Source organism: Lactuca virosa, chromosome 6 (genome assembly GCF_052849685.1).
Source record: "Lactuca virosa cultivar CGN04683 chromosome 6, Lactuca_virosa_CGN04683_v6, whole genome shotgun sequence".
NCBI classification, from domain to species: Eukaryota; Viridiplantae; Streptophyta; class Magnoliopsida; order Asterales; family Asteraceae; genus Lactuca; species Lactuca virosa.
In genome coordinates, this window is record NC_136431.1 from 242832522 (window position 1) to 242850449 (window position 17928).

The following is a 17928-nucleotide window of genomic DNA, read 5'->3' on the forward strand; positions in this document are numbered from 1 at the left end:
AATAACATGCATAACAGGATATCAATCCAATGGGACGGCATTGGTGCCTTCGACCCACAAGTACAGTGAGGAAAACTCACCTCACACAACCGAATCACAGAGACGATCCTTGGCTGCTGGCTGATAGATCCCCGAACTGTCAATATCAATACAACACCACATCAATAGCTGATCAACCGAATAATCTTTGACTGCAGATCCGCTAAAATCCACGCGTTATCAAATACCACAAATGACAACCCATTAGCTTCTAGCTCCTAACTCACACTATGAGTCCAAATTAGGGTAAAAGACCTTTTTACCCTTCCTCAAGCTTGGCCCAAGGCCAAGGCCCAAAATACAAATAAGCATATTAGGACCAAATATGGCCCAATTATCCAAATTAGGCCCAAAACCATCATGGACCTAACCCGAGAAGGCCCAATACCCTAAAAGGCCCAAATATCCAAAAGTCAAATCTGGTCAAGCTTCAAATGTCCAAAAGGTCAACAATTGAAAACTCAATATGGCTGAGTACGCCCCGCGTACTCAGCTGGTGCGCCCAAAATACACCCTTTGGGGCCAATACGCGTAGTGTACCAGATGGGTAAGCCCATCGTACTCCTCTAAACCCCAACCACTCAAAAAAAGCACTTAATCACTTAAGTCCTTGCTCCAAACTCTCAGATTTGATTCCCATAGATGAATTATCGCGTAAAGTTGGCAACTTTACTTGCATGTATGGCTTAATGGGACTCTAGAGCTCAAAAGAGCTTAATGTAGGGTCTTAACACATGCATGAGTCCAAATAAACCATAAAGATTGCATTTTTATGCCTTTGGAACACTTAAACGTCCAGATCTACAAGATCAAGCCTCTGAAACAACCTTCACTCACAAGGACCAACCATAAGAGGCTAAAATGACCATAATCAAACCCAAAAGAAGATCTAACCAAAGAGATGACAAGATCAAAGCTTTTTACCTTCAATAGATTGCAAAAGATGGAAAACTTCTAGATCTACAAGCTCCCCTCCAGATGGTGATTCTTCAACAAGCTCCAAGCTCTTCAAAGTGCACAAAATACTCCAAGATCCTTCACAATGGCTTAAAAGCTCCAAGATAAAGGCTAAGTGTTGACTTCTAGGGCTTAGGAGGCTGAGAGGCTAATAAAAGACGAGGCTCATGAAAGAAATGAGGTTTAAATAGGGTCAAGGACCAAAAATTAGGGTTTCATGCCTGAAGGGAGTACGCTCGACGTACTCCACGACCACCCGAGACCATCATACCCATTACGCCCCACGTACGCATCTAGTACGCCATGCGTACTAGATTGCCCTCCAAAACTCTCAAACTTTATTCGACCTTAACTCCTTCGTCCTAAGTCCGTTTCCAACAAACTTTATATCCACAGAAAGGTGATGAGAAGCCCTACACTTCTAACAACTCACCCTTGCCTTAAAACTTCCCAAACAAGAACCCAAAATTCATAAAGGCCCGAACTAATAAATTACGATTATACCCTTGGGCTCCGAAACACCATCGAACACTCGGATTACTTAGACTTTAAGACCCTCATCCAAAAAGGACCAAATCCTTTCTTTCCTAAGGCCCTAAACCTTATGATAACGGATGATCGGGCCACAACCCCGAATAATGAAGAAAACTGGAAATCGTGTGTTACATTCCAGTAGCTCCTTTCTCTTATTAGACATCTGGGTACGAGTAATAGACTTCCACACTCTCAGGTTAGATTTAAGAGTCTAAATTTTCTTCTTTAAAATAACCCGTGGGTTCAAATTTCTCGTCTCATCCACCGAATGTGACCACGAAGCACGTACAATCTCATCAAATCCATCCAAATCAAACCAAGAATGAAAAATACAAATGGAAATTAGGTCGTAATCAACACTATGCTTTATCAAAAGAATGGGATGATGATATGGTAATTTATTTTCTAAAAAGCCCATCATATGAGGAAAATAATGCAAAAGATCCTCCGTGATCAGAAATCTATCAAGCTTACTGAATTCTGAACCCCAAGTGTCACTCCAAGTAAATTGCGACCCTCCTAAAGGAATGTCAACCAAATTAGCATACTCAATAAAATCATTGAAAGTTCTAACAGGAGACGAATTAAAAGAAGATCCCATCCTCTCTATCTCGTCTCGAACTTCATAAAAATCGCCCATAAGAATACATTCCCCCGAATAGGAAACAATCATCTCAAAAATGTCATCCCATAATTTTCATTTACACACAACTCCTTGGGGTGCATAAATAACAACAAACATAACCTCCAAACCAGAAGTTGTCCAAACAGCCTCAACAACAAGAAAATTATCAGTAATAAACACCCACTTCTGAGAAATACTGTCCGGGTTCCAAACAACTAAAATACCACCCGAAGCACCCCCTTGAAGGAGAAAAATCATGCATAAAAGAGGCATTTCCCCAAAAATATCGGACCGAAACTAAATCCATATCTACCATTTTTGTTTCTTGGATAGCTAGAAAATTTATGTCACATCCATAAAATTCAAGCCAATTTAAAACTTTTTCAACCATTCAAAACCATTAAGTATTAAAAGTTATTCAAAATAGTTTCATATTAGAGTATCCCACAAATCAATTCATAAAAACATGAGGAGGTGCATGATCACGCCTTCGCCTTCCCGTGATCATCTGAAGTACCTGAAACAAAATCAACAATTGTAAGCCCGAAGCTTAGTGAGTTCCCCCAAAATACCCGCACAACATATAACACATATACAATAACAGCATACTATGGGCCCAATCAACCATCGGGTTGGAATGCCCCAGGCCATCAACCATCGAGTTGGAATGCCAACAAACTATGGGTTTAATCATCCTCTACTGAAAAAGTCCACAACCAGCACTCCCCCAATAGTCATCTCAGTAGCAACATCTCTCACAGTTTGCAAGGCTGCAACTTGCTCCTCGAGCTTGGCGATCACCCTGGCGGTGTCTCGGTCCACGACACCGAACAATTCTTCTTGCAAAAATCTGAGAAACCTCCACGGAAATCATCTCCCGCATCTGATCAATGGACAATACCGGCCTATCCTGGCCACTAGCTCCCGATCCTGATCCTGCCTCAAATCGTCTCGCCATCACCATACAGAACATAAATTAGGGAGATATTAGAGGAACGCATAGCATACCAGGGAAACCAATTCCCTACAAACCCTGGGGGTTGTGACTTCCTTGCTACGCGTATGGGTCCTGTGCTTTCAGTAGTACGGACCCATACTACCTTCCACACCTACCCATATTTTTCTCAAGTATCATCACAATGCCCTAAAAAAAACATAAGCATGGGTGAGCGCTTAATCCTCACCCCTAGAGGAAGGCTAAATATCTCATAACTGGTCGGCTGACCCTGCACAAATCATCTGTTCTACCACCAACTGTCACACGACCCTCCATTGGTGACAGATAGTTATTGCATGAACACTATCACATACCCCATGACTTAAACAACCCTAGGCTAAAATATTCAATCCCACAATGGTTGGACTCAGACAAGAGCTGCGCAGCAGGACCAAATCCTCCAACCTAGAACCATTTAACCCATGAAGTATGTGACTTAACGCATTCATACACAACAATCAATGAGGTACTCTACACAAGCTAAGGCATCAAATATCAGGCAATTCTATCATGCAATTCCAGAAGATCCCTAGCCTATCACTAGCATGATGTTCTAACATATCACAATATCAAATAACGATATGGTATTTTGGGGTCTACTTACTGGCTCCGGCTGATCGTACACTCTACATCCTCCTTTAGTATTTTGAAAACCATTTGAAAATCATTTTGAAAATCATTTCCTTAGTTTGAGACTGGATTCACACGAGTGTTCCTCCAATTCACTCAAACCAAGGCTATGATACCAACTTGTCACATCCATAAAATTCAAGCCAATTTAAAACTTTTTCAACCATTCAAAACCATTAATTATTACAAAGTGTTTTCAAAATAGTTTCATATCAAAGTATCCCAAAAATCAATTCATAAAAACATGAGGATGTGCACGATCACGCCTTCGCCTTCCCGCGATCATCTGAAGTACGTGAAACAAAATCAACAACTGTAAGCCCGAAGCTTAGTGAGTTCCCCCAAAATACCCGCACAACATATAACACATATATAATAACAACATACTATGGACCCAATCAACCATCGGGTTGGAATGCCCTAGGCCCTCAACCATCGGGTTGGAATGCCAACATACTATGGGTCCAGTCATTCTCGGGATGGTATAACCTCGGCCCACAACCATCGGGTTGGAATGACTACATACTAAGAGTCCAATCATCCTCATGATGGAATACTCTCGGCCTACAACCATCGGGTTGGAATGTCCAGGTCTGTTGGCTCATGCACAAGCAGATGCCTCAACCACCAATCAAACATGCGCACACATATCAAATAACCACATAACAGTCTACAAACAGTCAATCTGATCTGCAGATCACTAAGCATAGCAACATCCTATCTACCAGGATACCGATCTAACAAATCATAATCACATAGAAACATCCTATCTACTAGGATACCGATCTAACAGATCATAACAGTAACAAAACAGGATAACAATCCAAAGGGTCGGCCTTGGTACCTTAGACCCTTGAGTATAGTGAGGAAAACTCACCTCACGAGTAGCACTGGGTGATGATGTCAAACTCCCCAAACACAAATCCAAACTCAAACACCTACAATCAACATAGCAATAATTCTATCAAGACCCAAATTACCATAATACCCTTAGAGTCATACTTGGTCGACCTTGGTCAAGGTCAACAGTCAACAGTCAAGGTCAACGGTCCATGTTGACCCAACTCGTCGAGTGCATCTAGCAACTCGTCGAGTCCCTTTAGAACTCAGAAATCGTGAAAATCCCAATCGACTCGCCGAGTTTCCAGACAACTTGTCGAGTCTATGTAGTGTCCAGAATGTCGGGAAAACCCTAACCAACTCGTCGAGTTACCTCCCTAACTCGCCGAGTTCATGCAAAATCCAGAAAATGGGAAACCCTCATCTAACTCGTCGAAACCAAAGCTCCAAACTATATATCTAGGCTCCTAGGGTGTAGTTATCATGTAAAGTTGCTAACTTTACGTGCATGCAAGGCTCCAAGAAGCTAAAACACTCATAACTAGCCTTAGAAGAAGGTTTTGGACATGGAGGAGGGCCAAAGCTTCATAAAGCTTGAGGCTTTATGCCCAAAAGGGCCTAGAGGAGTCCAGATCTGAAACGATGCCCTTGTGACAAGCTCAAATCTGAAAGTGACTCCATTTTGCACTGGAAATGACCATATACTAACATAAGAAGAGATCTAAGAAATGGAAGGCCAAGGTAAAGACTTTTTACCTTCTACTGGATGCCAACACGATGTAGATACTGGATCTACAAGCTTCTTCTCGTTCCAAGCTTCTTCAATAAATGCACCAAAACACACTTTTAGCCTCTCACACAATCAAGAATAGGGTTAGATCGATTAGGGTTTGCTTCTAGCCGTCAAAAGGTGGTAAGGAGGCTGGAGGAAAGGACTTAAGGTCCTTTAAATAGGGTGCAAACCCTAAAAATTAGGGTTTTCATGCACAGCCTCTACCCGTTGAGTTGTGGTCCTCTAACTCGTTGAGTAGATGCCATAAACCACACGGGCTGGCCAGGTTCGACACGACGAGTTGGGGCCTCCAACTCGTCGATTTCCCAAAATAAAATGAATACAAAGCTTTAAAATTTATACCTGGGAGTCGGGATGTTACAGTTTACTTTGTGTAAATGACACAAACTTCTATCCCATCGCCTTTTATCCATACAAATTGCTCCTTAAATGTTTAATGAAAGAAAAATCATGCATTATTACTTCTCACTCTGTGACCTTCATTGATTTCTTTCACCCTTTCAAAACACTCTTCCATAACATAGCCCATTAATTCTCCCATTAACAGTTTTTTTTTTCAATTCAAACAAAAACGACCAATTACTAAAAGAATCACCTAATAAAGATTGATTACAACCAAATCTAGAATGACACGGATTAGAAAAACCGATAGGGTGTGAGAGATCCTCCTCTGAATCCTGAATTCCTGAAAATCTTCCAAATCCTCCTGAAAAACCCATTGTTGCTAGGAAGGAACGGGAATCAGAATGAATCTGATTACATTCATCTGAAGGTGTTGCATTCTCTGCTGAAACAACATGGGAACGATATTGAGCAACATCATCAGCAACCAGCGTTACTATTGTTATCGGTTCTGGATCAGCAGGCTTCGAAGAAGAAACAATTAGATACACAAACTGAAGTTCATCATTAACTTCATGGGGCATTTTGTCATGAATGTGGGTTGAATTAATAGCATGCTGTTGAACAGGAACACCATCCACTCCTGTAGTAGATTCCGAAAATGCCCCTAAGAATTAATTTTTCTTGGTTTGTATAATTTTCCAACATTTAGTTCTTCATTTTCCATTCTTTCTATTGTTTCATAAACACCAAACAGATCAAAAGATAAACCTTCTTTTTCATGTAATGAGAAATTACTTTCACCCTCTTCAAAATGAGCATAACCATTATCTCCATCATCCTCATAAAATCTCCAAAAAGAATTTCAATGAAATCCTTCACCTGTTCTTTGCCTTTAACTTCCTTAGAAGTACCTTTCAACACACTTGCATACGAATTCAAATGCTTTTCTTTCTTCTCAACCTTATATTGAACTACATGAGTTGAAATAGAAGTATCCGTTTTCCGAAGATGCGGGATAGAAGCAAACATTTTACGATACCCAAACCACACGTCACATTAAATGTTTAATCATTTGATCAACATTACGAATTCCGAAGAATCTAATAAAACCGATCCATTTACCCAAACTGGATTTTTTATTGGATGAAAACATCTACAATTTTTCCTAGTCGAGCACAGGACCTCCACAGATCATCCGTTCTAACAGATTCTGGAAAATTGGTTACATAAAAAGATTGGGTTCCCAGACTTACATTACTACGATTTCGCTTAGCATCATTTCTATGGACCCTAGAATTCTCCTGGTATTTTCGATTCTTGATCCATCCCTAATTCTTTTTGGTACCCAGCGAGAGTCAAAACAAGACATTGCGTCAGTCACCAAAAGAAACTCAATCGGAAAGGATAAATAAGAAGAATTGAATCAGCGGTGATGACTTGTAGCCTGGCGTTTGATCCCGTCGGGGAAGAGCTCCGAGATTGTCGGAGAAAGAGTTTTTAGAATTTTCACTATTTAAGCGGATACTTTATAAAGCACATGATACATACTTTGAAAATCATATAATCGGAAACATCAACAATCAGATTAATTTCCTTCTAATAAACTATCACAAAACATACCCCTTCCAAACTCCTTATAGCTTTCTCACCTCACCTCTAAATCCCACCGTGGAATCAAACACAATACCCGAAACTACCCCTCCACCTATTATTATCGAACCCTCTACACCCATAACCTCACCACCCATCCACAATGATAACAATGATACATCACCCATTCATAATGACAACACTCATAGAACAACATCAACACCCACGAACACCTCTCCCTCATCTATTTTTTCCTTTGTTGTATCCTCAAACATAATCCCTCCATCATTATAACAAGTTAATACTTCACCCCAACCCCAACTGCTACCTCCAAACCGCCATCGCAAACTTAATCCCAAATACTTTAACTCATCCTTCATCAATAATACTACACTACACCCGATACCACCTTCTACCAAACCCACTACCCACACACAAGCGCTAAAAGATCCACACTGGGATCAAGATTTCAATGTTAATGGAACATGGGAGCTAGTTCCAAAATCCTCTCACTCACCAATTAGATGCAAATGGATCTTTCGAGTCAAACGAAAACCCGATGACACTACTAGAAATATAAATTTCGTCTGGTCGCCAAAGGATTCATTCAAGAGTATGGCAAAGATTATTTTGACACTTTTAGCCCCGTTACCAAACCAGTAACCATCCGTACGGTACTTTCCATTGCCCTTTCATAAAATTGGCCACTACGACAACTAGACGTTAACAATGCCTTCTTTATGGTACTCTACATGAAGAAGTTTTCATGTCCCAACCTCCTGGCTTTGTTAATTGTCAACTTCCCACACATGTTTTCAAACTCAAAAATCTCTGCATGGCCTCAAGCAAGCACCACGAGCTTAGTACATTGAACTCACCACCTTTATACTCTATGTTGGTTTTCGTAAATCTCAAGCAGATCTATCTCTCTTTATCTACAATCACAACAATATTCTCAGCTGCCTCCTAGTCTATGTCGATGAATTCGTTGTTACAGGTAAAAAAACCTCCTTTCTCGATAACTTTGTCACCAGTTTAGCCACCAGATTCTCCATTAAAGACCTCGGTCCTCTTCACCGCTTCCTAGGAGTTGAAGTCATACCTACTCTCAATGGTTTATTTCTTTCCCAACATCATCATATTCAAGACCTATTAACCATTTTTCACATGGATTGAGCAAAGGAGGTAGCCACCCTATTGAACCCCTCAGTTACTCTCAAATTGCAAGATGGGTTTACCAGTATTGATGCTACACCTTACCGGAAACTAGTTGGTCCGCTACAATATCTCGCCTTCACAAGAGCATACATATCCTTTGTTGTCAACAAACTATCACAGTTCATGCACTCCCCATCTGAGACCCATTGGCAATCGTTAAAACGAGTTATGCGATACTTAAAAGGTATAATTCATCATGGTCTACTTCTCAGTCGCAACACTTCTATGGATCTCACTGCGTTCTCTGACTCCGATTGGATTGGAATCGAATGTGGAGGACGTTAAACTACTGCATATCTACTCTATATTGGATCTAACATTATAATATGGAGGTCAACTCATCAAAAATTTGTCTCCAGATCCTCCATGTTGAATACAAAGCCCTTGCTAATGCAACATATGAAGTAGCATTTGTCAAAATCTTGTAACTGATATGGGCATTCCTTCCAAGCATCAACCCATTTTATATTGTGACAATACAAGAGCTACATATTCCCGTGCCAACCCAGTTTACCACTCACGCATGAAGCACATTACATTGGATTATTATTTTGTATGTGAAAAGGTCACTGATCATGGTTCCTTGCATGTTCGTCACATCAATTCGTTTGATCAACTAGCTAATGCTCTAACCAAATTGTTGACACGTGGTCCCTACCAAAGGCTTGGTGTATTAAGGAATAAGATACATATGTATCTTTTGTATATTTAAGTTATTGTATTATAAATAATTAGTCAAACAACAGTTGGAATCTCCCTATATTCTTTCCTAGTATAGGTTTCATAGTTGTTAGTACTTTGGCTATATATGTTATCGATCAATCAAATATACGATTCGTATACTCTTTCATTATACAATGAACTTTACTACTTTTTACAAAAATAGGTAACTTACTTTGTAATTTTAATTGGTTATTTATGTTAATTTTTGTCAAAAAGATCATTGTATTTTTTATTGGTTATTTATCTACCAATAAAATATAGCTCCAAATATATAGTCTTTGTGTTGTTGTTAAAAAAACTCAAAATATATAAACATGTCTTTTTTGTCCAATGATATTGTAATTTTTTATTGGTTATATAAAAAATCATTTTATTTAAATTTCAGTTTATTTAGCCGTCTGAATTTAAAAAGCAATATTTTTCTTGCAGATGGTAGATGTTTGGTTCATCTTTTCTGTTACAGATATGACATGCACTGCACTGCACACGTTTTGTCTCTTAAAAACCAAACATCACCTAATGTTATCCGAAGAGAGATATGGCTAGCCCATAACTTTTAACGTCGTCGGAGCTCGAGTTCATGTATTAATGTCTATTTCAAGTGTTTTTATTTTAATTGTGAATTTCTTTAGATCCTACTCTATAATAAATAGCGAGAGAGAAAAAACATTAACAACATGTATCAAATCGAATCATATTATTACAATATTTCACCTCATGGTATCAATACAGAAAAAAATGTAATGTAATTACGTATGTCTTCAAAAAGTTGTATAATTAACCATACATATAAAAATCACCAAATCTGAATAAATAGTCTTCAGAAGTTAGCTCATAATTAAAGTGAGATTTATGGTTGAAAGAGGCATGTAGTGATAAATCTAAAACAAGATTCTTTTAGGAGGACGAAACGTATCATCGAATATGATAATCACAAGAAACCAATATTGGCTAATCACCCAGTAGATAAATAGAAAACAGACCATGTACGAGAATGTTGTCAAAAGATATTGGGACAGTAGATACTTTTGTGGGAAGAGTAAACCGAAGTTGTCTGAGAAAGAAAGTATCACAAACAAGATCGACTCGCAAAGAAATGTCATAGCGCCTACGAGCTTAATGATTAATGCTCTAAACAAAGCAGTTTCAGTATAGTGAGAGCTAATGATGGATAAGAAAAAGAAGATTGAAGTGGAAGCCAATATAAAAGACATGCCATTCTCTAGAAGAATGGCATTAAGATGCTTGTTTTCAGTGAACACAGGCTTACCCGTGTCTTGGTTGTATCCACCAACAAATGTAATACAAGCTGCAAAACTTATGGTTGCTATAAGTGCTGCAACCACCATTAATTCAGACGATATCTTTTTAGTCCACTCCACACCTCTGGCAACTAGCTCTTTATGATTCTTGTTGAATAAGTCACGTGGACTTAGGCCAGCTTTGTTCTTCTGGGAGTATAGTCCACACGTTCTGTAAACACATATATAGATTACAAAATCATGATCAATTTATAAAAGATATTGTTTTAGGATTTGAACCTTCAACATTTTGTTGAAAGAAACTAAAGGAAAAAAAATATAGTCCTCTTTTACATAATTCGATGAAGAACAAAATCAAAATAAAGAAATATGCACCTGAAACCATGCTAGATCTTCTAGCAGTTGTGAAGTTGGGCCTGGAATGTCCTTCAATAGATAACTCCTTCCTGTCTCACTGAGGATCCCGACTAAATGCAACATATTATTACCATTTTCGTCTTCAAGATCAACTATTGATTCCTTCATTGAGCCTATATCATGCAATAAAGAGTAGATACCCCTATATCGATATGTAATAGCAATGTGAAATATACTTTGCTTGTTATCATTTAGTGCTAGTACTTGCTCTGGATATTGACGTATTAGCTCAACTATAAATGCCGTGTTTCCCATTTGTGCAGCTGCAAATAGTACCCTCGAGGAATATTTATCACCCATAATCTGGTCAGGAGGCCCTCTTAGTATGTCATCAATTTTAGTCTTGGGTAATTTCAAAATATGTCCCCAAATGATTCTAAGCAACTCCATGGCTTGATTTCCCTCGTTAACAAGTCCGTCATATCCATCGCGTAGAAAAACTAAGAAACCAATTAAGTGGATGATATTATTTACTTTGAATAGTTGGCTATGAGTGAATTTTGCATGAAAGTACTTAAATGAAATAAAATGTGTGAACACATGGGGGGTTCACATTAGAAGATACAAGTTAGTAAATGAGTGATACTTCTCAATAACACGTACGACAAGAAAAATCTTTAGTGCCAATAGAATAGACTAACGAATGATATCTGGTTAAATTTATTAAATAACATGGCACAACTTTCCTTTTTCATGCTGGAATTTATAATACACTAGTCGAACATCTGTGTTGTGCAGGAAGAAAATTATATTGTCAAAAATATAGAAATATATACAAATTGTTAAATATAACTAAATGATAAAAGAGATGTTTATTAAAATATTTGACATTTAGCACTTATATAATAATACTTATATTCAACAATATTCTCTATCCGTAGATTGCACACAATTTTTTTTGTATAAGTTTTGATTAAATATTATTTTTAAGTATTTTTAAACTCAATTAATTTAAGATCACCTCATTTGTTTGTTTATTCAATTTTTTTCAACAATAATCATTTTAAACCCCCACAATTTTCATCTATGGAATTTAATGGATTAGTAATATTTTTACTACATAACTTTTACAACTTATCAAATTACGCTAATTAAGTCATTAGTTAATGAATATATATATATATATATATATATATATATATATATAAATTTAGAATGACCATATTGTTTCATTTATTATTACCTATAAACACTCTTTCTTAAAGTATGTCATGATCTAGGAAATATAATCGGAAAAAAAAAATCAGAGGCTAGAAAAATGAGTATAACATATTTTTTGTATCGGTGATGATTATCATAATCTAAAAAAAAGTCAAGACTTAATGAAGTTCTATCTCTACACAAAAGTTATTAATGTACGTAGAAAGTTATAAGTTGAAATGGTGTATACAATAAAAATATACCACAGTCTTACATAAAACAAATTCTAAAAAAATAATTCAAATGTATCATCATTTTCTTTTGGTTTTAAGTGTACAATCAGAAACATTTTCGTGAAATTTAAAGAAAATATAAAGGAAAAAGAAGTTGAAATAATAAAGAAATATCAAATTATATATGGATATTAACAGTAAAAGGTTACATACAAATAAAGTATACACTTACATATACAATATGTTAAGTCACTTGTAGTAATCTTTTACTTTGTAATTCCCTCTATGTTTACGTACTTCTCTATTTTCATGGACTTTAGATAACAATAACGATAGGAGAAAAGAAGTAAGTGTGAGTAACCTAAAATAAAAATAATGTTCTTATATATGTCAAATATTTTGATAAACTAATGAATTAATTAGCATAAGTTGAAAGTTGTAAGAGTTATGTAGTAAAAATATTTTAATTAACCAATCCATTGAATACCATAAAATGAAAAGTTATGGAGGTTTCAAATGGGCATGATTCAAGATAAATGATTTATTTTAAACCATATTTATTTGAATGACCTCTTTTTATAAGATTTATAAAGATACAGATTTTAACCATAAAGATGGTCTAACCAATTTATTCATCATTATTTTGTATGTTATTGTTGACTTGTTATAAGTGATAATTTATATTAAGTTATGAGACCTGTAGGAGATTTTGATTAATTATCATTATGAATAGACTCTTGATATGCTAAAGTCTTGACGAGAGACTCTCTTGAGAGTCCTATCCTTTGATGTTTATCAGTTGATCCCCTTAATCACTAGAATAGAAATCATTTCAAACGATAGACTCTCTATTCTATAAACGGTAAGTACATTGCAATTTTTGTCGGTATATATTCTCTACTAATCATATTCTTTGTGTCAAATATTGTAGGTACGAGACTTGCAAAACTGCTGTGATTATTAGTTCCTATTGTTGTAAGATGTATTTGTATTATCGATAATCTAATCTTCAGTTATGTGAAATATCACTCTTTAATATGGTAGTCTCTCTCTCTCTCTCTCTCTCTCTCTCTCTCTCTCTCTCTCTCTCTCTCTCTCTCTCTCTCTCTCTCTGTGTGTGTGTGTGTGTGTATGTGTGTGTGTGTGTACGAACCCTAGGTTGTCGCTGAAAATCCAAAGAGCATCCATAATTATGAGTGCAATGGGAGAATTTGATAAGTGGCAAATCTAATTGTCATCCAATTGATGCAACTCTTTCATTATAAAGTGTCATATACTCATATCGACATTCAGTAGATTTGGAGTCCAATGGCTACTTAACTCTTCAAAGAGAAAAATGAATGTTCTCTAATTTTTAAATAAATATTATAAAATTAGTTTTTATAATGTTCCATTTAACCTTCTAGAGTTCAATGCATTATAAGAAAAAAAATGATAGAGTTGTATCGAATGTAGAATAATGATGCAATGAAGTTCAATGCACTATGGATGCATGTGCTTATGTGTTGTTTAGCTTATAAGTAGTTAAATACCGATTATTTTTTCCCAAAACACACACAAAAATAGATATTCATTCCATCAGCGAGATGATTACATAGAAAGTTAAATCAGGGAGTAGATATTCTTACCAAATTTTTCGATCAAGTTATACTGTTTCCTAAATGCGCCAGGGTTATGAGCTAGAACTCCAAGTAGACTTCTTTCGCTCTCAACAAGTTCTGGACGATCTTTCACTATTTGTAGCGCAACATCTACAAGTAGTTGATATCTAGTTAATTCGAAACAGAAAAAGCAATTATTCTTCTCCAATGCAACTACGGAATATTGAATCAACAACCAGGAAATCAAATTAACACATGAATTATTGGCAACCAAATATAATTATAGGCTTCGCCGTTCAAAAAATATTATAGGCTTGATCATGATAGTAATAACCGGATTCTGTTGGTACTATAATGGGTAGCGCAATGTGAACTACTACCATGTCAAAATAATGGGAATTATATATCTCTTCCTTTTTTCTTCCTATCATCTTCCTACACATTTAAGATTGTGATATTTTTCATATTTAATAAAATTAATAAATTTTTATTACACTTGTCATCATCTAAAAGTGATAGGAGGATTGGTATGAAGAAAAGGTAGAATAATATTTAATTTTTCAAACCGGAAATAAAATCTTTCTAGTTTTTAGGGAGAAAGAAGAGGCCAAAGAGAAAAGACTATGGCTAAATAAATTACATGAGGATCTTCAAAATGATTTTTATACATATGAACTTGGGTAAATCTCGTTTAGAAATAGATCTTGAATGAATCAGCTCAATAAGTTGCGGATGAAAGCTTGACTACTTACCAAGATGCATTTGGCAAAGATATAATATACCCAGTTTCTGATATAGACATTAATTAAGAGAATAACATGCATATATATACTTACCAAATAGCCCTGCCTCAACACATGCCAAGAGAACACCACCCCGACACTCATCTGTCCAAAGACCGCTAGTCATTCTTTCGGAATTTTCATACAGATACTTCACCATATCTTTCTTTCCAGATAAAGCTGCCATGTACAGTGGCATTTTTTCTTGACTACCAGTGATATTTGTTAGGAACCGGACCGGGTACACGCAGCGGAAACACACTATCACACACACACAAACTCACGAAAATAAAGCAAGAAGAACACAAGGATTTTACGTGGTTCGGATTCGGTGCAAATCCTACATCCACGGGCTGCAACTAGAGAATTTTATTAAAACTCACAAGATTACAATTGGCTTGACACTCTACACTTGATGTTCTCTCAAGTTTTTGCACACAAAATATGCAAAACATACATGCATATATATAGGTGAGAGAGCTGCAATTTGCACATGAAATTGAGTCGTCGTAACAATAGTACTCAAATGTGAAAGCCGCAAATGTTGAGTCGTCGTGACAATAGTACTCAAATGTGAAAGCCGCAAATGTTGACGTTGAATTTCCTTCCATTCACATTAGCCGTCCAACAATTGATTCTTTTATTTCACATGCATAGCCACATGTTTTCAACCTTTCATATTTTACCTAACAATCTCCCACTTGAAAGTTTGAACAACATGGTCCGTCTCTGTCATCCAACTCCAGTAATCTTAAAACAACCAAGTCTTCCAAGCCTCCAGTTCCTAAGAACAAGCTAAACTTAGTCCCATTTCTCTAATTGCAGCCGCCCCTCATCTTCAAGTACTAGAAGGGACAGTTGAAGCTCCCACTAGCTCCAACTCAGTCGTGGCTAATCCCACCACCGACTCATCCTCTGTCTCAACCGGTTTGGACACTCCACCAGATCCAGAGATACACCGAGGACCACTAACACTCTCCCAACTTTGCAAACTTTCAACAGGAGAGACTTTTTCAGTCTTAGTCTTCAAAAAACCCAACGGCTCTTTGTAACTGTACCCGAAACACACCCCGTGCTCCCACTGTCACAGAATCCCCTGAATGGTTTAGAATTTCTGACTCGTTCAGCTAACATCCCCTTGGCTCCAGAATTCATGTTTGCAAAATGAACTCTCTTAGCCGTAGATTTAGCGAACCGGATTTTGTCTTGCTTAACAGGGACGGTCATACTTCCCTCAGCAGATACCTCAACCATATACAATGACCCACACTTCATACCATGAGCAATCACTAGATTATCATTAATCACCCTCCATTTACCACCACCAAACCTTACTTCCAGTCCTTGTTTATCCAGCTGACCAATAGAAATCAATTTCTTCTTCAGCTCCGGAATCACCCTGACATCCTTCAGGCTCCGTGTAGTTCCCAATGAAGTAACCAAATCAATATCTCCCATGCCCGTTACCTGAAGCATCTCGTCATTTGCCAAACGTACCTTTCCAAAATCTCCTTCTTTTAGATTCACCATCGTTTCCCCGTTGTCCATGGCGTGAAACGAAGCCCCTGAATCCATGACCCAAGAGTCTACAGAACTTTCCATACTGAGTATCAATGCATCATCCTCAGACACACTCTCAGCACCGGCAATGTTCAATTCTTTCTTTGGACATTGACTCTTAACATGTCCCACCTCCTGGCAGTTCCAGCACTTCACATTCTTCTTAGTTCTAGATGAACTTCTTCCCCGACTCCCACTGCTTCCATTATTCCTGCTATTCCCTCTACCTCTTCTGACATTTAATAAATCAGAAGAGGAAGATCCACCTTGATTCTTGCGTCTGATATCCTCGCCTAGAACCAAATCTCTAACCCCTTCAAAAGTCATACCACTGGTCCCCACGGAACTCGTAACAGCAGTAACTGTTCCGGACTAGCTATCAGGTAGAGAAGCTAGTAGCAGTGATGCTTGAGTCTCGTTATCAAATTTAATTCCCACAGATGATAATCTGGACAGAATTGAATTTAGATTGTTAATGTGAACCGTAACTGAGCCTTCCTCATTCATCCTTGTAGTGAACAGCTCCTTCATCAAGAACACCTTGTTAGCCGCCGATGGTTTCTCATACATATTTGACAGAGCCTCCATCATACCACGTGCCGTGGTTACATTCATGATGTTGAAAGCAACGCTCTTCGTCAACGACAATGTAATAACCGCCTTGGCTTTCTTGTCCTTTGAGTTCCACGCATCTTCAGCAGCTTTTTCCATTTTCTCCGGTTTGTCTCCGAGTACCACGTCCAAGTCTTTCTGACATAGCAATGCTTCTAGTTGCATTTTCCACCAGCTAAATTCAGAACCGTTGAACTTTTCGATTACAACCTTGTCTTCAGCCATTACGACAAACAAGATACAAATCAGGTACACTCGTGCGTGATAAAAAAAATGATTGTACCCTCCAAACCTCGCTAATCTGGCTCTGATACCAGTTGTTAGGAACCGGACCGGGTACACGCAGCGGAAACACACTATCACACACACCCAAACTCACGAAAATAAAGCAAGAAGAACACAAGGATTTTATGTGGTTCGGATTCGGTGCAAATCCTACATCCACGGGCTGCAACTAGAGAATTTTATTAAAACTCACAAGATTACAATTGGCTTGACACTCTACACTTGATGTTCTCTCAAGTTTTTGCACACAAAATATGCAAAACATACATGCATATATATAGGTGAGAGAGCTGCAATTTGCACATGAAATTGAGTCGTCGTAACAATAGTACTCAAATGTGAAAGCCGCAAATGTTGAGTCGTCGTGACAATAGTACTCAAATGTGAAAGCCGCAAATGTTGACGTTGAATTTCCTTCCATTCACATTAGCCGTCCAACAATTGATTCTTTTATTTCACATGCATAGCCACATGTTTTCAACCTTTCATATTTTACCTAACAATATCGAGCAAGGCCTTGTGCTTGTTAACCAGAATCTCAGCCACTTTAACATGTCCAGCTACAGCTGCTAAACATAGAGCAGTGTTGGAACTGCTATTCCGAAGCTCCAAGTCCTCGTTTTCCATCAATCTCACTAGATTTTCCACAAAAAAGGTGTTTCCTCTATACACAGCAACGTGAAGTGCTGTTTCATTGTTTCTGTTGATGCTAAACCTTACCATCTCTTTACGTTTCTCCAAAATG

The 17928-nt window shown here is 37.5% G+C and overlaps 1 protein-coding gene across 1 annotated transcript; it reads right to left on the reverse strand.

The window, feature by feature from the left end:
* Positions 1 to 10134: 10134 nt before the first annotated feature.
* Positions 10135 to 14942, reverse strand: LOC145122732 (uncharacterized). Its single transcript, XM_079058302.1, has 4 exons — positions 14781 to 14942; positions 13972 to 14094; positions 10929 to 11410; positions 10135 to 10764 (listed from the first exon to the last, which is right to left on the reverse strand). The coding sequence occupies exons 1-4, from the start codon at positions 14923 to 14925 to the stop codon at positions 10714 to 10716; spliced, it is 801 nt and encodes a 266-aa protein (XP_078914428.1). The 5' UTR covers positions 14926 to 14942; the 3' UTR covers positions 10135 to 10713.
* Positions 14943 to 17928: the final 2986 nt, after the last annotated feature.

Excerpts from the sequence above, each read along its gene's own strand:
- LOC145122732 (XM_079058302.1), bottom strand. The coding sequence starts at position 14,925 with ATGCCACTGTACATGGCAGCTTTATCTGGAAAGAAAGATATGGTGAAG. Across the intron at positions 14,095-14,780 it reads TGTTGAGGCAGGGCTATTTG|ATGTTGCGCTACAAATAGTG; the intron begins GTAAGTATATAT and ends AACTACTTGTAG. Across the intron at positions 10,765-10,928 it reads AAGATCTAGCATGGTTTCAG|AACGTGTGGACTATACTCCC; the intron begins GTGCATATTTCT and ends ATGTGTTTACAG.